The sequence below is a fragment of the Sorex araneus genome, chromosome 4, assembly GCF_027595985.1.
Source record: "Sorex araneus isolate mSorAra2 chromosome 4, mSorAra2.pri, whole genome shotgun sequence".
Taxonomy (NCBI): domain Eukaryota; kingdom Metazoa; phylum Chordata; class Mammalia; order Eulipotyphla; family Soricidae; genus Sorex; species Sorex araneus.
In genome coordinates this window covers 176,807,896-176,830,588 of record NC_073305.1, presented here as the reverse complement: position 1 = coordinate 176,830,588, position 22,693 = coordinate 176,807,896, and the positions used below count along the sequence as shown (strand labels likewise).

Below are 22,693 nucleotides of genomic sequence, written 5' to 3'. Positions count from 1 at the left end.
AGGCCGGGTGCAGGTAGGAAGGTCGCCGCCTTCTCTGCGGCCTGGTGGACGTTTACTCGCTCTCCGAACAGGCCAGGTGTCTTTCCAAAGGCGGCTAGGGGCGTCCCAGGGAGTCGCGGGCGCGGGCTGGACGGAGGGTGACGGGGCGGAAGGGCGGAAGTGGTCCTGCGGGTCCTTCGCCCGCCCGAACAACCTCAGCCCCCTGGGCCCCTCGGATCAGGTGATGCGCGAAGGGCGTTCCCCGCGCACCAGCCGCGCGTCCCCAGACGGGCACCCGCGCCGCTCGCAGCACCTTGGACTGAGCGTGTCGCCTGTTCGGCCCAAAGAACAGATCTTTAAAAGCGAAAGCCGGGACGGAAACTTAAGTGTTTCCCGCAGCCGCCACCGTCCCAGGGCAGCTTTGGCGCAGGCAAGTCGTGTGTACCGCGGCCGTCGCGGTTCCGGGGACTGAGAAGTTCTCGCGTGACACCCCGGCAGTGCCCGGGCCCTGAGGAAGTCGCCGGCCGGCGACAGGCGGAGACGCGCGGTGCAGCGGGTGAGTGCCGGGCAGGGCTGGGGGGCACCTCGCCCTGCTGAGCAGCCCGACTGAGTTGGGGGCGCCCGTCGGGGTGGGAGCGCGGGTGCTGGAGAAGTGAGGCGGAGGGGGGTAAGGGGGTGCCTGAATTTCTTGCCTTTTTTTTTTTTCCACACCCGGTGGTGCTCAGCGCTTAACTCTTGGCTCAGGGCTTAGGAAGGGATGGGGACCCTGAACCTCTTGCTTCATTGAAGGTTTTTTTTTTTTTAATGTAAAGTAACATGATTTGTTGTTGTTGTTGTTGTTGTTGTTGTTGTTGTTGTTGTTGTTGACACCCGGCAATGCTCAGGGATTACTCCTGGCTCTGCACTCAGGAGTTACTCCTGGCGGTGCTCGGAAACCATATAGGATGCTGGGAATCGAGCCCAGGTGCGCCGCTGTTCTGTTGCTCCAGCCCGAGAAACGTGATTTATGAAGTTAGCTGAGTCTTGGACATACAATTTAACAACACCAGTGTCAGCTTCCCGCCACCAGCGTCCCCAAGCTCCATTCCACCCCCTTCCCCCCACCTCTGCCAAAACCAGTAACAATAAGTCTCTCAATGAGAGACGTTACTGGTGCCCGCTGGAACAAATGGATGAGCAATGGGAAGATACTTATCTTACTTATCCCCCTACCTCACCCCAACCCTCCCTCCCCCACCCACTTCTTTCTTGCAGGTTTCAGAGTTGTGGTTTGCGATTTAGAGCTTAAGTTGTCCACTGTGCTTTATGCTAAAATCACTGTTACTGATAGATCCGTAACCCTTGGCCTCTGTAACCGATTTCATCCCTTTCTCATCCTCCTCCCACCCCTCTCTGTTTTGTCCCTTTTCTGGACTGTTCTGTGAATTCAAGCATGGGTTATGGTGGTTAAGAACCACCTCTCAAGGTTAGCTGAAGGTGACTGACAGAGGAACTGGGCCAGCCACAGGCTGGTTGATAATCAGTGACCCTTTATTCAAGTCTCACTGTCACTGTCATCCAGTTGCTCATCGATTTGCTCAAGCGGGCACCGGTAACATCTCCATTGTGAGACTTGTTGTTACTGTTTTTGGCGTATCAAATAGGCCACGGGTAGCTTGCCAGGCTCTGCCGTGAGGGCCAGATACTCTCAATAGCTTGCTGGGCACTTGGAGAGGGACAGAGGAATCAAATCCTGGTCAGCCACGTGCAAGGCAAACACCCTACCTGCTGTGCTATCTCTCCAGCCCATTCAAGTCTCATAGTGTTAATTATATAGAAATTGTGAGGGGTGGGGGTACACATAGGTGGGGTTGAACATTATCATAACAATAAGCAGATGTAAAGCTCTTTCTTCAGTGGAAATTCTTCTAGGAGATTATCTCAGTACAACTCTTTTTTTTTTTTTCTTTTTGGGTCACACCCAGGGATGCACAGGGGTTACTCCTGGCTCTGCACTCAGAAATTACTCCTGGCTGTGCTGGGGGACCATATGGGATGCTGGGAATTGAGCCTGGGTCGGTCTAGTGCAAGGCAAACACCCTGCCCTACCCGCTGTGCTATCGCTCCAGCCCCCTCAGGGACAAACTCTTATCTGGAGGTTCAGCACTCTACATTACTAGGAGATCCACTCAAGGATGGAATTCCATCTAAGAGAGTATTGCTTTCTCCTTTCCTTAGTTAATCCATTTATTTCCAGTCATTTTGTCTGAACACAGAAGAAATATATTAAGCTTAAAGGGTGGCTCTTCCTGGGGACATTTCACTATGTATACCAAACCCCAGTCCTCAGACCCGGGTAGAGTTATCTAACCCCACTGAATCCTTATTCAGTTACTTCTTTATGGGTCATGACAGAGTTTGTTCCATGACCATGTTCTTAACTTATACTTAGGGCACTTAGCCTGTCTCTTTTTGATGCCAGGGTAGCTTACAGCTTGCCTGGGTTCATCCAAATCTCTTTCAAAGACCCTCCTTTTGGGGGTGTTAGAAAGTAAGAGCAGAGGCTGGAGTGATAGCACAGTGGGTAGGGTGTTTGCCTTCCACGTGGCTGATCTGGGTTCAATTCCCACCATCCTATATGGTCCCCTGAGCACTGCCAGGAGTTAATTCCTGAGTGCATGATTCAGGAGTAACCCCAGTGCATCGCTGGGTGTGACCCAAAAAGCCAAAAAAAAAAAAAAAGAAAAAGAAAGTAAGAGCAATGGAGGCTTAAGCCAAATAATATGATGGATGCCAAGGAGTAAATATTAAACAGAATCAATTAGGTCCCATGTTTCAAAAGCATGGCATCAACTGTATTCCTGTGTCTAGAAAAAGAGGATATTACTAAACCATGCAAAGGACATAAAAAAATAAAAGAAAAGCAATATAAGATTAGGAGAGTCTGACAGAATTGGTGCACCTCAGGGGCACTGTGATGGTTGCAGCTCAATAAACCTAAGCTCCCCGCAGAAGGAGCAAGGACACACCAACGTTATCCAACACTTCTCCTTATACTCTGGGCCCAAAGGTGACCGAGACATCCCTCCTTGAATATATTACATTTCTTTGTCCAGCGATTCTATGGTTCCTGCAAGTGAGTGGATGAATCATAACTTGGTCCAGCAAGACTGTGGATTTTACCATCACCCGTCTCTTCACTTCAGATCAGGGACTGGGTGTATTGTGCTATGCTAGCATGGGGGAGAACTTGGTGAGAGCAAATGCTAGTCACTTAGAGGGATCAAGTTTGGAAGGGCCGGGTGGGAGAGTGGGCTTGGGTAAATAGGGATGCTGGAGAGGAAGATGAGGGAAAGAAGGGAGACAGTGTGGAGGAGAAGGAGCTAGGAGTGGTGTAAGAAAGAACAGGAAGTGTGGAAGGACAGGAAGAGCATCATGACAGCCAGTGATCTTGCTCAGACCGGAAGTCGGTTGGGACATAGGCTGGAATTGGGTAGAAGTTACTTTGGGTAAATTTTGGTTTTAGCTCTCTTCTCGTTTTTATTATAGTTATTTGTGATGACTAACCCATGCTTATATCATACCAGTCTGCTGTCACTGTACTTCCCCATTGAATTTCAGTAAGTGGCTTTCAGACCTCCTTGGAGTGAAGCTTAAAACAACTGGGAAGATGTCCCGGGTGTCACCCATAGCAAAATTAGGACTGATTCTACTGCTGGTGGAGCCCAGGAAGCTTCTGGCAAGTGAGTGTCTTGTGATCTCAGTACCTGGCTCTGGAGGAGGTGGGGTTGAGGCAAGGGGCTTCACTCGGAGGTCAGATCAAGTGAGGAGTACCTATCTTGACTCTTACAGAGGGGAGGGTTTGGTGGGGTTTCCTTTAGACAAACTGCTCCGGCTCACAGGGGCTGTGCTCACAGGTAGCAGCGGCTTTCCTCCTGGACCTTTCTGAATCCTCAAGACCCATCATGAAAAGACTAATGGGTCTTTTTAGGTTGCTACTTAAAGTCTTATCGATGGGGATAGATTTTAACTCTGAGGAGAAGAAACACCGTGTTGTGCTTTTTATGTCAGAACTAGTAGAATTGGTAGAAAAATGTGCCTGCTGCATCTGCCTGGAGCCAGTGCATAAACCTGAGGGCTCATGGTAGCAGCTGAGTGACCCCACACAGGCAAAGACCCAGAAAATACAGGGTCTGGAATGAAGAATCTGTGTCTGCAGCCAGGTCCTGAAAGGACCCCTCGACCCTTCTGTTCTTCTCTCACAGATCCTAACTCACTTGACTTCAGCCTCATTGTCAAGTCCCAGTCAACATCTCATCATCCCTGGTGTGCAGTCACCGGCTCAGTGAACACAGAGCCTTTCCTTTTGTATGACAGTCGCAACAAGACGGCCACACCTGTGGGACTGGGAAAGAAGGTTCACAATACTAAAGAGTGGAAAGATGTACCCCAAACTCTAATAGATGTGTGTCAAAAGCTCAGGGAGTTTCTGCTTGGACACCTACCCAGGGGTAAGTGTGTGAAAGGGTAGGAGATAGAGACAGTGAATAAAAATAGCAGAAGGCCCAGCGCTCATCAGGGAAGAAGAGACATGGTGGTGAGGTGGGTATGAAAGGAGGTCAATGAGAGGAGACTCCCGAGGCCCCCAAATGTGCAACGTGGGACCTGTGGGGGAGTGAAAGCACTCAGAGTATGACTAATGACTCTTTGTGGGATTGCAGGTCACTGCACCCTGCAGGCCAACATGTCCTGCCATCTTGACGCAGGTGTACGCACTGGTGCATCCTGGGTGTTCAGTATCAATGGGCAGACAGCCTCCATTGACACCCTGCACATGAACTGGACAGACACTGGTCTTGCAGACATGAAGATCAAGGAGGAATGGGAGAACAATCATGAACTGAGAAAGAGCTTACAAAGTATCTCCACGGGAGATTGCTTTGACTGGCTGAAGACATTCTTAATATCCTGGGAGAAACTGATGGAGCGTGCAGGTACCTTCGCAGGGTGGGAGGTTGTGGGCTCTCTCTTTAAAGGCCTGCACCTTCCCTGAAAGAATGGGAAGCTGATATCTTGGTGCAGTTAGTGATGCAGAGTCAATGCTACCATAAGATTTTCCACCACTCTTCCTCATTGACTAATGATCTAGTAACCCTGAATTAGGCAATTCTCCAAACTATAAAAAAATTCACTGTGCTCTCATGCTTTTCATTATCTTTCTTCCTCTATTCTGCTTGATCCTGAACCAACACAAAATCACTTCCTCTAAGGCCTTCACTCTCTTCCTCAGACAGAATTAAGTACTCCCAAATTCTGTCATCTTCTCACAACAAAATTTCAAGTTGATGATAATCAATTGGATTCTGACTGTCTCCCTCATACAAATCTGAACTCCATGTGAGAATTGTACCACTTAATCACCCATGCTTCTAAATCTAAACTCCATGTTGACACGGTACAATCCCTGTTCATCTTACACGTAATAGAGTGGCTGTCATTGAAAGAGCAAATCTGAAGGTGACAAGTGCTACCTGGGTAAAGTAGGATTAAGAAGGGTGTAATTGGAGTTTTGACATGACTTTTTCTTCATGTTTGTTTCAGCACCACAATCAGAGGACTCAGTTACACACCCGCCCACTTCATCCGCAGCCTCTTTTGTGGGTAATTTCCCAAGGATAACCATCTTAGTGATCATCTGCTCAGTCCTGATGAAGTATTTGTTATAGATTTGGAATACTGGACAATGGCACTGTGCAGAACATATGGGAAGTGGTTTTCTAGAAAGTTGGTATCTAAAAGAATGGATGACAAAAAAAAAAAAAAGCAACCGGTGTTGGCGTAGATATGGGAGAGAGGGACTCTCCTTCATTGTTAGTGGGAATGCAGACTCTTTTAGCTGTTTAGGAAAACAATATGGACATTTCTCAAAAAACTAGAAATTGGGTTCCCATTTGATCTAGCAATACCACTTCTGGGAACATACCTGAGGGCCTAAAAATAAACAGCAGAAACACCATCTACACCCCTATGTTCATCGCAGCACTATTCACCATAAGCAGAGTCTGGAAACAACCTGAGTGCTGAGGAACAAATAAATGGATAATAAAACTCTGGCACATCTACTCAATGGAATACTATGCAGCTGTCAGGAAAAATGAAGACATGAAATTTGCCTATAAATGAATGGACATGGAGAGTATCATGCTGAGTGAAATGAGTCCAAAGGAAAGGGACAGCTATAGCATGACTGCATTCATTTGTGGTATAAGAATATCCGTGGACAGGGTAAGCAGGGGTTAGGAGATCAATATTTGGAACTAACCACAAATATGAGTGGGGCTGGGGGTAGGTAACATAGAGAAGATGACCACTATGACAATAATAAATGGGAATGATCACGCTGGACATATCTAATGGTAAAAGTAGGTAAGGGATATTCTTGATAATCTTTCAGTATTATGAATATTGCAAACCACAATGCCCAAAAAAAAGCATACAGCTCTGATTGCTATGAGATTTAAGAAGGTCTGACCCTGATGTTTCATTGAGAGACTGTTCTTGATTTCTTAGACTTTGGTTTTACTTTTCTTTTTTTCTTTTTGGGTCACACCAGGTGATGCACAGGGGTCACTCCTGGCTCATGCACTCAGAAACTACTCCTAGTGGTGCTCAGGGAACCATATGGGATGCTGGGATTCAAACCCGGGTCGGCCGCGTGCAAGGCAAACGCCCTACCCGCTGTGCTATCGCTCCAGCCTCAATTTCTTAGACTTTGTATTTAATTTCATCAGGTGCTCCTAATTAGATAGTTTAAAAATTTTTTTAACTAAAAAACCATTGAGACAACCAGCAGTGAAGAATTTGGGCCGCTCCGGCAGGCACTGCCAGATGGAGATTCCTCTGGACCCCAGACCGGGCCAGCAACACCGGAATGCCAGAAAGAGAAGGTATAGCCAGCATGCCATCTCCAGATGGAGCCCCGGCGACACTGAGCTTCTACTAACATGGCTCCGGTATGCGGGACTGGGACACCTCCAGACCTTTCCTGATACACAAAATATATGCTCAGGAATGGCTCAGCCACCCCTGAGCATCCATTATCCCAGAGGCACAGAAACCAATCTCAGAACGCAGCGGCTGCTGGCAGATATACTCCTGAACTCTGAACTAAGATACAGCCCCGGGAGGGGAAGGGTTTCTGTCCCTTGGCTTTTTTCTGCCCTGGACAGCATGGTGATCACCACCGTTCAGAACCAATTGGACAGAGAGGTAGGAGTTTTCAGTGATGGGACGGAATGTGTGGGGAATCTTGCTATGGGAGAGGCAGAACCGGCCCTGCCTCCTGCCCAAATGAGACCCTGAGCGGTCGCCCACGAACAGCTCCATCACTCCTGAGCAGTCATGATCCCAGAGCCACAGAAACTAACCTCGGAATGCAGCGGCTGCTGGCAGAAATACCTCTGGATTTAACACCAGAATTCCAAATCTGGGCGGCCACTTTCATGACCATGCAACATCATATGCTCTTTGTTACCAACAATAGAAAACATGCAATCTAATGATGCCATTCCGACAGGACTGACTGTTGGGGGAAAAACTCCAAATAATGATAGTGAGTTTCCTGTCAAAAACTGAATGTAATCAAAGGAAAGAGTCAAGTGAAAATCATCTGCCACACAGGCAGAGGGGGAGTGGGAGGGAGGGTATGCTGGGGTTATTGGTGGTGGAACATGTGCACTGGTGAAGGGATGGGTGTTTGAGCGTAGTATGACTGAGACTCGATCCTAAAAACTCTGTAACTGTACTCAAGGTCACTGTCACTGTCATCCCGTTGCTCATCGATTTGTTTGAGTGGGCACCAGTAACGTCTCTCATTGAGAGACTTATTGTTACTGTTTTTAGCATATCCAATACGCACGGGTAGCTTGCCAGGCTCTGCTGTGCGGGCTCCATACTCTCAGTAGCTTGCCTGGCTCTCCGAGAGGGGCGGAGGAATTGAACACCGGTCGGCAGAGTGAAAGGGGAAAGCCGACCCGCTGTGCTATCGCTCCAGCCCATTCTCATGGTAACTCAATTAAAAATTAATGAATTAATTTTTAAAAAAGAACAAATCATTCGAAGCTTCACTAGAGACCTCACATATGCCACTGAGGAACACCTGAGAGGAAGGTGATACTCTAGAAGAGGGAATAGGTGACCACCATAGACCGAGCTCATTCAGAATCCTTTCTTGAAATTAGAGAGGAATACTGATAGTGAACTCAAAGGCCCCACCACCATACTGCTATAAAAACATGAAGAAACAGCGAAAATCACCACCTCAAGGAGAAAACTAGGAAATAGGCCCAGACAACTCAATAAGCATCACCCACAAATATCTCTCCAATAAAGAATTCAGAGATGAAATGTTGAAAATACTCAATGAGGGGCCGGAGCGATAGCACAGCGGGTAGGGCGTTTGCCTTGCACACGGCCGACCCGGGTTCGATCCCCGGCATCCCATATGGTCCCCCAAGCACCGCCAGGAGTAATTCCTGAGTGCAAAGCCAGGAGTAAGCCCTGAGCAGCGCTGGGTGTGACCCAAAAAGCAAAAAAAGAAAAGAAAAGAAAATACTCAATGAACTCAAACGTTTCAACAGACATCCAGTAAATTAAAGGAGGACATGAAAGAAACAATGACCTCTAGACCGTGAACTAAGCTACAGCCCCATGCCACCCTGGGAGTGGAAAGGTTTTTCTCTCTCGGCCTTTCCTTTCGGCGGCAGCGTGGCGATCGCCATCTTATAAGGCCCACTAAACAGAGGTATGCGAGCTTACAGTGATGTGACTTCTGGCAGAAATTTCTCTGGACTTAATTTCTAATTAATTAATTAATTACTAAAATACCAGAAATCCAAAACCGTGCAGCCACAACCTCATAGGCTCTTCATTGTCAGCAATGGAAAACAAATTATCAAATGCTGCCTTTTCGGCAGGTCTGGTTGTTGGGGTAAAATTCCAAATAATAATAGTGAGTTTTCTGTTGAAATATTGAATGTAATCAAAGTAAAGAGAGAGTAAAGTGAAAATCATCAGCCACACAGGCAGGGGTGCAGGGGGGATGGGAGGTATACTGGGATTCTTGGTGGTGGAACATGTGCACTGGTGAAGGGATGGGTGTTTGATCATTGTATGACTGAGACTTAAACCTGAAAGCTTTGTAACTTTTCTCATGGTGATTCAATAAGAAAGAAAGAAAGAAAGAAAGAAAGAAAGAAAGAAAGAAAGAAAGAAAGAAAGAAAGAAAGAAAGAAAGAAAGAAAGAAAGAAAGAAAGAAAGAAAGAAACAGCTGAGAAAATGCAAGAAGAAATGACAGCAGAAATGAAAAAAACTACAAAAAGAAGTGTCACAAATAAAGGATTATATAGATGATATTAAAAAGTCAATGGGTGTCCTCAATAGTAGAATGGCTACAGCTAAAGTCAGAATCAGTGAGCTTGAAGATGAGCTGCAGGAAGCATACAAGCAACAAAAAGCAATGGGAAAAGGTCTCATAATAGTTCTTAGGCTAATCAGAGACCTAGGGGATGATTTCAAGAGGACTATGCTTGGGAGACCATATGAATTGTTGGAGATTGAACCCGTTTGCTGCGTGCAAGGCAAGTGCCTTACTCCTATATGATTTCTGCAGCCCTAAACATTAAATTTTCAAAGATGGTTAACATCAGGAGAAAAGGGTGAAAATATGCTGGGTTTTTGCATATTTGGGAAAGCATGAAGGAAGAATGAAGACTGGAAGAAGTGACCAGAACAGAAATCTTTTCTTCACTGGAGAGAAACCATATATACGTCAGGAATGTGGGAAGGCACTTGCTACATCTTCGCAACTATATTTAAATAGGAGAATTCACACTGGAGGAAAACCATATATATGTAAGCAATGTGGGAAGGGCTTCACGTTCCCATCAGGCCTTAGTAAACATAGTAAAGTTCATACTGGATGACTTGATCTCCTAATAACAATCCCCATGGTCAGAACAGGACCACTCGATACAGCAAGTTTCCTTTGGACAATGGCATCAGGGTTGCAACAGAAGTACAGCCGAGAAGGACAAAATCCTTCCTCCAGGGCACAGCCTTCCCATGACATCAGTTCTATAAGGGAAAGTCACAGGTTGATTATCACCAGGGGGGTAAAAGCTGCCAGTTGCCTTGTGCTTGGATTTTTGTGTATATTGTAAATAATGGGTCTTGGTGACAGAAACAGGAGGACGACGACTAAATAAATAGGTACAAAAATGAAAAAAGAAGAGAAACCTTTTCTTCCTTTAACAAACGTCAACAACAAAAAGCTATTGGAGTATCATTAGGCAACAATACTATAAAATTTCAGAAGTATAGCAGTTCTGTGTATGTGCATGCATGCAAATATACATATGTATGTACATGTGTGTACACATCTATGTGTACATAGAGTTTTTCACATCCTCCACAAAGGTTTCAGTGTCATCCCAATGCGAGACTCCTCTTCCTAATCCTCCCGCAATCCCTGTCTTTCCTCTTCACCCACCGCTACACTGCCCAGGAGTGTAAGAATTAGATTTGCTGTTTGGGGCCTGCACAGTGACTGGGGTTGTTTACAGCCCGTGGCTGAGTGAAACTCAGAAACAATTTCTCCCCAGACTATAGTTCCCGGTCAAGACAGAAAGAATGAGACTGTGGTGGGCCCAAACGCAGGCCGGCAGGGAGGGGCGGCCGGGAGGGCACCTGCGGCCTGAGCTCTGGCCAACACGGGTTCTGCTTGTCCTGCTCCTGCAAAGCTGTTTCTGCAACACACAGTGGGACCTCATGATGCTGTTCCCTGGCCTGTCAGCTGCCCTGCCCCTTTATGGCCGCCCGCCCATGGGCTCTTCTTTAGACCACTTGGTGGGGGGGGGGGGGGAGGAGGAGGATAGGAAAGGGAGGGGACATCAACTAGGGTGGGGGAAAGTGTTTGACCAGGAGGAGCAGGGGGGTGGAAGGGGTTAAAGTGTTGTGCACGAAACCTCTCAGGAACTCACCACAGGGCAGCGGGGAACTTGTGGGTGGGAGGCAAGTGGGGGCCACAGAGTGGGGAGCCATAGGTGGAAGGAAGTGAACCCCGGGGAAAGAAGGAAATGATTCCTGGTGAAGAATTCTGTGCTGAAACATTGTATACCAGAAACCCAACTTTGCCATTTTCTAGGGACTAAATAAAATTTAAAAGAAAAAGAAAGTTCAGGCTGAGCTACAGATGTTTTGACACAGCCGCCCCGGGCAGAGCATTTGTGCTTAGAAGCCTTCCTGGCCTGGCAATGCTTCTGTTTGTTCTGTGAGCTGACTCCAAGGAACGCGGTCCAGGACAGGAAGGAGCGAGGATGCAGGGGTGGCCCCAGACGTGGCTCCCAGGTAGGGCCAACTGCAGGGCCAACTGCTGCTGAGAGTCTCCACCTGAACACATCACCACCCTGGACCCCACGATCAGGAGAGGTATCAGCAGAAACCCTACTGGGCTACACATACATATGCACACTCGCATGTACCTACACACACACCATCTAGCCGTGGTCACCACTTCTCAGAAGCCAGGGGCGCAGGCGCCGGCATTGGCCCCGCGCACCACCACGAACTGACCTAGTATTTGAGGTGCCTGCACATTCAGGGATGCGTGAAGAACGCAGCTTCGGAAACTCTGACATTGCTGTTTGGGGCCTGCACTTTACTGGCGCCCGCTCGAACAAATCGATCAGCAAGGGGATGACTGATACTGATACTGAATCATTATCACAAAGCTATTCATGATTGGGTTACAGTCACACAATGTTCCAACACCCATCCCTCTACCAGTGTACATTTCCCACCATCAATGTCCCCAGTTTCCCTCCCACCACGCCCATACTACCACTACCCTGCCCGCCTCTATGGAAGGCACCATTTTTCTTGTGCTCTCTCATCTCTCTCTCTCTCTCTCTCTCTCTCTCTCTCTCTCTCTCTCTCTCTCTCTCTCCTTTTGTGCATTATGGTTTCCAATACTGGTACAAAGAAGTGATTGTTTTTATTCAGGGTGTTCATTATTTTTTATTGGGAAGGTACAGCTGGAGTAGCTTTTCTCAACTGGGTGGTGGCTTTGGGGTGTGGATGTGACTACCAGAGTTCTGGAAGTACAAGGGAGGTAGGGGAGATTAGCCCAACCCAACCCCAAGAAAACCTCAAGATTTCAGTCACAAAACCTGCATACCCAAATTTTCAACATGTTAGTATCTCAGTGAGATATCCTGAGATGGTGTAGTCTGGCCAGGGGCATGGTGGCGATTTTGGATGTTGGGAGCAAGAGGCTACTGGGGGCTTTGTTTGGAAGAGCACTGGACAAACCCGATCCCTCCAATTTACCCTGGTCTGTTCAGCCTTGATTATCTGTGGATTTTCAGGTCCAAGATTATCTGTGGATTTTCATCTCTTTTGAGATTTATTTATAGGTCTCTGAAGCAAGGCCCATAAATGAACTTGTATGGCTGAGCTGGAGGTGGTTTGTTCCCACATACCTAACTGTTGGCAGTTTAGTTTTTCAGGAAACTTGGTCCTGAGTTGTTGGAGACAACAGCAGTGAATTGCGGGTAGCAGGAAGCCTGACTGCTTCCTGCTACCCGCATCAGACTGCTGATGCACTTGCCCTGCAGGTCCAGGGCAAGTTGACCTGCCATCAGTACCACATTCCTTTATTCATTTTGTTAAGGAATCTCTTAACACTCCAGGGAATGCTCATGTCCTTCCAGACTTGGGGATCTAGGTCACTGGGCTGCCTTTGCACATTGGATCCTCAGGTTCCTTCACTGACCTATGTGGTCCCTAGAGCACTGCTGAGAAGACCCCACCAAATGAAACTTCCAACAAAGGCGTGGTTATGTGCTCAGAGAAAGGTTGAAGCCAAGCAACAGTACAGGAGATTAGGGTGATTGTCTTTCATGCAGCTGACCCAGGTTCCATCCCCAGTACCTCATAAAAATATGCCAGGAGTGATCCCTGAGTCCTGAGCCAGGGTAAGCCCTAAGCACAGCTGGGTGTGGGCCCCAGAAAGGAGAAAAAAGAGGGGGGGTTACTCTGAGGAGGAGAAGCTTCCACACATTCATATTGGACCTACTGTGTAAATTAACATAATTTTGGAAATCTGGAGCATCACCATAATCTCTGTTACTAAGATCAGGGGGACCAGATCACATTTGTCCTAGAGTACTCTGTCTCTATGTCCCAACATTCAGATTTTGGACTCTGAATGAATTAAATGATGGACTCTGAATGAATTAAATGAATGAAAGGATGGACTCTTTAATTATTTACAAGTTATCTCACTTAAAAGTTATTTAATTATATGTTAAAATATATGCTATTAGTTACTTATCAATTATTTAACTATCATAAGTCTTTGGTTATTGAACTGCTGTCCAGTGAGGGCTACCACGATGGTGAAGCACAGTCTCTGTGAATCCTATGCTTTTCCCCATTCCATACCAGGTTTCACTTCTCTCCTGTTGCTTTAAGGAGTCTGTTTGGTTCCTGCCTTTTGATTATAAGTGTCCTTCCTGGTGTTGGTCTGTTTGGGTTTTGACATGCCAGGTGTCCTGGGTGAGTGCTCCCATCTCCCTCTTTAGGTGAGGGGTGTTCTTACCTATTATTTCTTCAGCTCCCTTCTCCTTCCCCGATTCCTCTGATGCTTAAGGTTTCCTCCAAAATCACAGGATTCCTGTCCAATAACATGCCTTGTAGTCTCTTCATTTCTCAGCATTCCATTTTTCTCTTGCCTTTTCCTCCCCTCTGGTGCGATTTACCTCATCTCTGAGTTCACTGATTCCCTTATCAGTGTAATCTATCCTGCTAGGGAGACTTGCTACATTAATTCCTTTATTTCTGTTTGAATGGTTTCCCCCACACCCCAAATTTGTTTTATCAGGCTGTCAATTTGTCTCTGTTGAAATATCATTTTCAGATCGTTAAGCTTGGATGGGATTGGGTTGTAATCTGGCAGAGGAGAAAGACGTAATGTGAAAGCTTCCCGGACTCTGCCACCCTCCCGGTTCTCTGCTGTTGGGGCGCTCGGTCCTGTATGGGGCAGGGCGGAGCTGGCGGCCTCCTAGTTGGGCCCACGCCGCGTCCTGGGCGCTGCTCTGCAGGGCCGGGTGGTCACCTCCCCGGCCGGGCCGCCCTCCGCTCTGCAGGGCTGCGGGATCGGGTTCTGGGCCAACAAGTGCCCGGGCTTGGCGGGGGGGGGGGGGGGGGTTCCCCCAGGAATCAGGAATTCGCGGGCTTGACTGGGCAGCTAGCGGTCAGCATGTGGCAGCCAAAGTCCAAGTTTGTTCCAAGGCGGGCGGGACTGCGCGGAGGGCATGTCGCGGTGTCGCTGGGCCAATGGGCGCCCAGCGCGGCAAACTCCATGGCACCTGCGGGGACACGATTCCAGAGGACAGTGCGCCAGTCGAAAGCCTCTGTCGCCTTCGCTCGGGTCCCGCCGCCGACCTCGATGGCAGGGCCCCGGGCTGCACTCAGGCTCCTCCTAGTCCTTCTGCTCCTGCCGGGGAACGCGCCTCGGGCAGCGTCGGCCGCTGCCGGTGAGTCGGGCAGGAGCGGGGCCGCTGGACTCCTGGGAGGCGTCGGGGTCGGGAATTCAGGGCCCGGCGCACGCGCCCCTGCTCAGTTCCTGGCGGGCTGGGGTAGGAGGCGGGTCGGGGGTGCGGAGGAGGGGTGTTCCTTGGGGGTTTGCGCTTTTTCGGGGAGTGCAAAGAAGCTAGAGAAGGGACCAGAAAGGGGGAGGGGGAGAAGGGGAGCGCTGAGCGCCCAATCCTGTGGGTTCCGGGACCCGGAGCGCCTAACTCCGGGGGGGGGGGTGCGAGATGCGGTGCGGGGTGCGGGTGGGGGCCTCAGCGCGCACTTGCAGGAGAACAACCAATTCTGTTCTCAAGGTCCTTTCCGCACTCCCCTCCCGTCCGTCCCGCCTTCTGCTCAGCTCCCTTGTGGCACTGTACCGGGGACGCGTCCACTTTGCACCCCCTAAAGCTCGCTTCGAAGGGGGCAAACCAGCCTCTCCCCACCACCAGTCACTGCCTCATTTCATTAAGCGGCTTCCTTCGTCCTCAAAAACCCGGTGAGTCCCTGTCTTTCTGTCTCTGTCTCTGTCTGTCTGTCTGTCTGTCTCTTTATGTCTCTCTCTTCTGTGTCTCTCTGTCTCTCTGTCTCTGTCTGTCTCTGTCTCTGTCTCTCTGTGTCTCTGTCTGTCTCTGTCTCTGTCTGTCTCTCACTCTCTGTCTCTCTGTCTCTCTCTGTCTGTCTCTCTGTCTCTGTCTCTGTCTCTGTCTCTGTCTCTCTCTCTCTCTCTCTCTCTCTCTCTCTCCCAGAAGGAACTTCCCTCCTTTCTCACTCCCTAGGCCAGGGTGTCCATCTCGGGCTCCAGGCTCCTCACTGCCCAGTGTTTGTCCTCCTTTGCTTGAGGACACAGCTCAGAATCCTGTCCAAAGACCCAGAGCAGGAGCCTCAGCAAGCACAGCTCCCCTAAGGGTGGCCAGGGAGCAGCATGCAGGGACCCCCCCACTACTCCCCCGCGGACCCAAACACAAACACCCAGTATCCAGGAGGGGGCCAAGAGGGAGGGTCCAAGTCCTAGGAATAGACACTTATCTTTTACACTTATCTATGGTGAATGAGTCACGCACCCAGGTTGCAGTTTCCCCTTGTGAAAAGCCACCCAAACCACAAGAAACAAACATTTTATAGTTTGTTTTACATTATAAACATTATAAAATGTTTCTAACAAACATTTTACAGTTTATAGTTTTCTGAGCCCGATAGGTTGTCGAGGGTCCTGAGAGGGGCAGGGCTGAGCTGGTGTCCCCCTAGCTGGGCTCACGCCGGGTCCTGTCTGCCGGGGCCGGGCCGCCCTCGGCTCTGCAGGGCTGCGGGATCGGGTGTGCGCTCTCCCGGCGCCGCGCCCCGTCTGCGCCCCACAGGGTCCCGTTCCCGGGCTCGGAGCCGGGTTCTGGGCACGGGTGGGCGCGGACCGGGCTCCTCTGCGACGGCGCGCGGGGCCGATAAGTCCCCGGGCTCCTGGGGTTCCCCAGGAATCAGAAATTCGCGGGCTTGACTGGGCAGCGAGCCAAAGTTTGTTTCAAAGTTTGTTTCAAAGTTTATTCCAAGTTTTTTTCCGAGGCGGGCGGGGCTGCGCGGAGGGCGTGTCGTGGTGTCGCTGGGCCAATGGGCGCCCAGCGCGGCAAACTCCATGGCACCTGCGGGGACACGATTCCAGAGGACTGAGCGCCAGTCGAAAGCCTCGGTCGCCTTCGCTCAGGTCCCGCCGCCGACCCTGATGGCAGGGCCGGGGGCTGCACTCAGGCTCCTCCTGGTCCTTTTGCTCCTGCCGGGGAACGCGCCGCGGACAGCGCCGGCCGGTGCCGGTGAGTCGGGCAGAAGCGGGGCCGCTGGACGCCTGAGAGGCGTCGGGCTCGGGAATTCAGGGCCCCGCGCCCGCGCCCCTGCTCAGTTCCTGGCCGGCTGGGGTGGGAGGCGGGTCGGGTGGTGCAGAGGAGGGGTGTTCCTTGGGGGTTTGCTCTCCTTCGGGGAGTGCAAAGAAGCTAGAGAAATAGGTGGAGAAGGGGCCAGAAAGGGGGAGGGGGAGAAGGGGAGCGCTGAGCGCCCAACCCCGTGGGTTCCGGGACCCGGAGCGCCTAACTTGGGGGTGGGGGGCTGCGAGACGCGGTGCGGGGTGCAGGTGCGGGCCTCAGCGCGCACTTGCAGGAGAACAACCAATTCTGTTCTCAAGGTCCTTTCCACACTCCCCTCCCGCCCGTCCCGCCTTCTGCTAAGCTCCCTTGTGGCACTGTACCAGGGGCGCGCCCACTTTGCACCCCCCCCCAAAGCTCGTTTCGCAGGGGGCAAACCAGCCTCTCCCCACCACCAGTCACTGCCTCATTTCATTAAGCGGCTTCCTTGGGCCTCAAAAACCCGGTGAGTCTCTGTCTCTCTCTATCTCTCTCTGTCTCTGTCTGTCTTTCTCTTTCTCTCTCTCTCTCTCTCTCTCTCTCTCTCTCTCTCTCTCTCTCTCTCTCTCTCTCTCCCCCTCTCTCTCCCAGAAGGGAACTTCCCTCCTTTCTCACTCATCTGGGGCTCCAGGATGAATGCTCCCATCTCTCTCTTTAGGTGGGGGAAGTTCTCATCTATTATTTCTTCAGCTTTCTTCTCCTTCCATGATTTCCATGATGCTGAGGGTTTCCTCTAGAATCCTGTCCATAACATCCCTTAGGGTCTTGATTTTTTTCCTCATTCCATTTTTCTCTTGCCTTTTCTTTCCCTCTGGCTCGATTTACTGCATCTTTGAGTGTGGAGCATGGCTAGGGGCACTGGAGCAGATAAGACCCGACCTTGGGAGCAGTCCTGAAGCGAGAACACACAGAAGGGAGTCTCAGGGCAAAGTTGGCAAGAATAGGGTGTCAGCACCAGGTGTCTGGCCTTGAACCTCACCGGACCTCCTAGTCACATGCACCCAAGACACAGAAACTGTCACATTCGCTTAGCATGTCATCCTAACCACAGCATCTAGACTTAATTGGGATTGGACCAGGGCAAAGCTGAGTAGGAAAGGTAATAGGCCAGTAGTGCTAAACATCATGTGATTGGACCTTGGCCCTCTATAAAATGTGTGTGTGTTTGGTGATAGAGTGAACAGCGATCAGTTGCTCCTGGAGGCTGTTTCTCCCGCTGGCCCTTCATCTTTCACCCCACATCTGCCCTGACCTGATGCGCAAGGTGTCCGGGCACCTTGGGGAAAAACTGTTCCCCAACATTTGAGTTCACTGATTCCCTTATCAGTTTCATCTACTCTGCAAGCGAGACTTGCTACATTAGTACCCTTATTTCTATTTGAGTGGGTTTCCTCCCCCCCCATTTGTTCCATCAGGTTCTCTGTCCGTTTGAGCGTCAGTTCAAATATCATTTTCAGATCCTTAAGCTTGGGTAGAATTGGGTTGTAATCTGGTAGATGAGAAAGATGCAGTGTGAAAGCTTCCCGGACTTTGCCACCCTCCCGGTTCTCCGCGGTTCAGGGCTGATCTGGTGTCCCCCTAGCTGAGCTCACGCCGCGTCCTGGGCTCTGCTCTGCCTGCTCTGCCGGGCCGGGCCGCCCTCGGCTCTGCAGGGCTGCGGGATCGGGTGTGCGCTCTCCCGGCGCCGCGCCCCGTCTGCGGCCCGCAGGACCCTGTTCCCAGGCTCGGAGTCGGGCTCCTCGGCGACGGGCGCGCGGGGCGGACAGGTGCCCGGGCTCCCGGGGTTCCCCAGGGTCGGGAATTCGCGGGATTGACGGGGCAGCGAGCGGTCGGCGTGTGGCAGCCTAAGCCCAAGTTTGATCTTCAAGTCCGTGGCGTGTCTTCCGCCGGAGTCGGTTCTTGGGCCGGTCTGCGTGATGTCACTGGAAGGACAGCTCGGGAACGCCCTTCGCGGTGGTGTGATTAGGAAATCTTGCCACCGGCCGCGACTCGCTCCCAGACGCTGGTGGCTGTGGAAAGCCTTGGCCGCCTCCGTCCGCGTCGCTCCGCCGCCCCCGATGGCAGGGCCGGGGGCTGCGCTCAGGCTCTTCCTCGTCCTCCTGCTTCTGCGCGGACACGCGCTGCGGGCAGCGCCGGCCGGTGGCGGTGAGTGGAGGCGGGAGCGGGGCCGCTAGACACCTGTGGCGGGGGTGGGGGGCAGGAATTCAGGGCCCCGCGCCCGCGCCCCTGCTCTGTCCCCCACCGGCTGGGGGCGGGGGCGTTGGAGTGCGGAGGAGGGTGTTGGGTGGGGTGTTGCTCTCCTTTGGGGACTGCAGAGAAGCTAGAGAAGCACGTGAAGGGACCAGAAAGAGGGAGGTGGCAAAGGGGCGCGCTGAGAGCCTCCAACCACGTGGGTTCCGGGAAGCCGGAGCTCTGAGACCCGCGAAGAGTGCGGGACCCAGTGGGGGAGGGGGGGTTTTCGGGTCCAGGGGGGTTGTCTAAGCACGCCCCCGCCCCCGAAGGACAAGTTCTGTCCAGTTCTGTTCAGAGGGTCCTTTCCGCGCTCCCTCCCACCGGCCCCGCCTTCTGCGTGCCCATCCTGCACCTACTAAAGGAATCCATCCTCTCCCCACCACGGGTCACTGCCTCAGACCCACCTACATTTCATTAAGAGGCCTCCTTAGGTCTCAAAAACCCATGCTCTTCTCCCTCTCCCTCTCCCTCTCCCCCTCCCCGCCCCCTCCTCTCCTCTCCCTCTCCCTACTCCCTCCCACTCCCTCTCCCTCTCCTCCTACCCCATCCCATCCTTTTTCCCCACCCCCTCCTCCCCTCCTCCTCCCCTTTCCCGTGCTCCTCCCCCCTCCCGGCCCTCCCTCCTCCTTCTCCCCCCTCCCTCCCCTCCTTTTCCCTCTCCCCCTCCCCCCTTCATCCTTTCCCCCTCAGCCTCCTTCTTCCAGAAGGGACCTTCCCCCCTTCCTCACTCCCTGAGGCCAGGGCATCCAGCTCGGGCTCCAGGCCCCTCACTTCCTGGGACTCTTCACTCTCCAGGGGTTTGTCCTCCCTTTGCTTGAGGACACAGCTCAGAATGGCCTTCCCAAAGACCCAGTGCAGGAGCCACAGGAAGCACAGCTCCCCTAAGGATGGCAAGGGAGCAGCATTCAGGGATTCCCCAACTTCTCCCCAGTGGACCCAAACACAAACACCCAGTCCAGGAGGGGCCAAGAGGGAAGGTCTAAGATGGAGGAGCCTGTGAACCTTCTCTAGGGAGGCAGGAGGTGAGAAGGTTCTAGACACCACTTGGCAGATGAGTCAATCTAGGTGGCATTTTCCCTTAAAGACACAGAAACCACAAGCAAAAAAAAAAAAAAAAAACCACCAAAATAACATCTATACAATGGAATACTATGCAGCTGTTAGAAAAAAGGAGGTCACAAATTTTTTATTTAAGTGGATCGGCATGAAAAGTTTCATGCTAAGTGAAATGAGTCAGAAAGAGAGAGACAGACATAGAAAGATTGCACTCATCTATGACATATAGAATAACAGAGTGGGAGACTAACACCCAAGAATTGTAGAAACAACTACCAGGAGGTTGACTCCATGGCTAGGAGGCTGGCCTCACATTCTGGGGAAAGGGCAACTCAGAGAAGGGATCACCAACTATAATGTAGTCGAAGGCCATGTGGGAGAAGGGAGTTGCGGGCTGAATGAGGGCTAGAGACTGAGCACAGTGGCCACTCAACACCTTTATTGCAAACCACAACAGCTAATTAGAGGCAGAGAACAGAAGGGAATGCCCTGCCACAGTGACAGGGTGGGGTGGGGGGGAGATGGGATTGGGGAGGATGGGAGGGATGCTGAGTTTACTGGCGGTGGAATATGGGCACTGGTGAAGGGATGGGTTCCTGAACTTTGTATGGGGGAAGCATAAGCACAGATGTGTATAAATCCGTAACTGTACCCTCATGGTGATTCATTAATTAAAAATAAATAAATTTATTTAAAAAAAAACCACCAAAATAGAAGACCAGAGTCCTTTACTTGTTTTCTGATAGGGTGCCAGAAGGTGTCCAGAGATGGCGCCCCGGCCCAAGAAATCGTTTGTGGGTAGAAGGGTCTTAAATACGCCGAGTGGCTTCAGGGTGGAGCAAATGGTTATGGGCCACTGTCCCCTGCTTACTGCAGACTGAGTTTCCATATTTTAGGAGTTCCTGAGGGCACCCCAGGAAGCCAGAGCTGACACTGAGGATGGGGGCGGTGCATTGCTGGGGTTGGCCTGTCACCCTCTGTGCAGCTCTTTGTTCCCTGTGGGCCTGCTCAGGCCATGCCAGAGGGGCACTTCTGTCTGTGACCTGAGGGAAAGCACGGAGGCTGCTCTGACGGTCCATGGCTGAGGCCTCATCTCTAGCAGTCCCAGGCCTTTATCTACTAAAATGGGGTGGATTTCTCTGCTCCAAGGGCAGGGCGGTGCATTTGACACTGGGGTTCACTCTGTTAGCCTGCAGTCAGGACTGCTGTGACTCTACATAGTGACTTTCCTACCACATATACTTCTGGGGCCAGTGGCCTGTGTGTTGCATGTGTTCCATGAATATTCTTTCAGGCGGAGGCACAGAGACAAGACACGTGAGAGGAATGTAGAGAGCACGGAGGGCCATCAATCTGGCTCAAGACAAAGCCAACTGCCAGAGGCCTCCTTTCATTCTATTTTTTATCAGTTACATCCTAATGACTACATCACAGAGAAAGTTTCATTAGCAAGAGTACAAACACTTATAGGATGAACATTTGTCAAAAGAGCATCAGCATATACATTGTCTTATCAAAGCTATGTTGTCAAAGCTGTGTTGTAATGATTAAAACATCAGAGGAAGATATGGAGCTGGACATGTAGGCTCTACAGATTACGTCCCCCACAGTCTTGTGGTTGGTTATACATAGGGCAATGAGAAGGCTCATACTGATCTTGAAGTTCAATACAGGTTAAGGATGTGCAAGAGAGGGGAAACTGCTGCTTTGTACTGTATGATCAGGAAGGCATATGAGAGCAAGCTGTACTTTCCCAGATCATCCAGATTCACAAGCTTAGCTTGCCCACTTAACTCAAAGTGGGGCGTAACTTCTGCTTCCTGCTGGACGGCCAGCATCCAGAGGTTCATCCTAATGTCCTGGCTCAGCACCAACACGTGTGATTCAGGGAGCAAAAGCAGCTATCCTCGGTCACTCCCTTCCTATGGATTCCCTCACATAACCAGCAGTGCTGGATACTAGTAACAAAGACCCATTTCTAGAAAGCTGAAGACTTTAATATATACCATTTACAGAAAGTCTTGGGAAGTGATGGGATAGTGTTCACACCCAGTCACTGTTTAAGGTGAGGACTCACCTCTGTCACAGCACAGCAAGTAGGACATTTGCCTTGCACATGGCCGGCCTGGGCTTGGTTACTCCATCCCTCTCAGAGAGCCCGGCAAGCTACCGAGAGTATCTCGCCCGCACAGCAGAGCCTGGCATGCTACCTGTGGCATATTTGATATGCCAAAAACAGTAACAAGAAGTCTCACAATGGAGACGCTACTGGTGCCCTCTCGAGCAAATCGATAAGCAAAGGGATGACAGTGATACAATGAGCACACAGGGTTTTCATTCTATTTTGAGAAAAGAGCAAACAGGCTCAGATGATGGCACTTGGTTTCCCTCTTGGTGACCCCAACTACAAGTTCACCAACCACTAAGATTTTTCATTCCTGTTCCAAATTCAGGGGATGTGAAATAATTGCTGCAGGGACCCAAGAACCAAATGTTTCCCCCCGGGAACAGAGCCTAGGGTTACCATTATGTTTCCTCCCCTGTCTCCATGCCACACATTTTTTTGTTTGTTTGTTTCTTTGGGGGCCACACTTGACTGTGCTCAGGGCTTATTCCTGGCTCTGTGCCCACAGATTACTTCTGTCAGGATTTAGGGCACCATATGGGATGCCGGGGGAATCGAACCCGGGTTGGCTGCATGCCAAGCAAGCTCCCTACCCATTGTATTTTCCTTACCTTCCCCACCACCCCCTCCCCTACCCAGGCAGCACTTCTGCAGCAGGGGAGTTTGATCATGCTCAGTTTCTAGGACAAATGTAGCTCACACACTGGATCCAATTTTAAGTCTGGGCACTTTCTACTTCCCACTAGAGCCAAGTGAATGATCATGTGACTTTGGGGGAGGCCGAGAAATCACAGAACTTGCTCT

At 50.8% G+C, this 22,693-nt stretch overlaps 1 protein-coding gene across 1 annotated transcript; it reads left to right on the top strand.

The window, feature by feature from the left end:
• The first annotated feature begins 3,628 nt into the window (after positions 1-3,628).
• Positions 3,629-18,290, top strand: LOC129404382 (UL16-binding protein 6-like). The gene is made up of 5 exons (XM_055136747.1): positions 3,629-3,701; positions 4,224-4,469; positions 4,680-4,952; positions 16,287-16,392; positions 18,185-18,290. Exons 1-5 carry the CDS (start codon positions 3,629-3,631, stop codon positions 18,288-18,290), a joined length of 804 nt encoding a protein of 267 aa, XP_054992722.1.
• Positions 18,291-22,693: the final 4,403 nt, after the last annotated feature.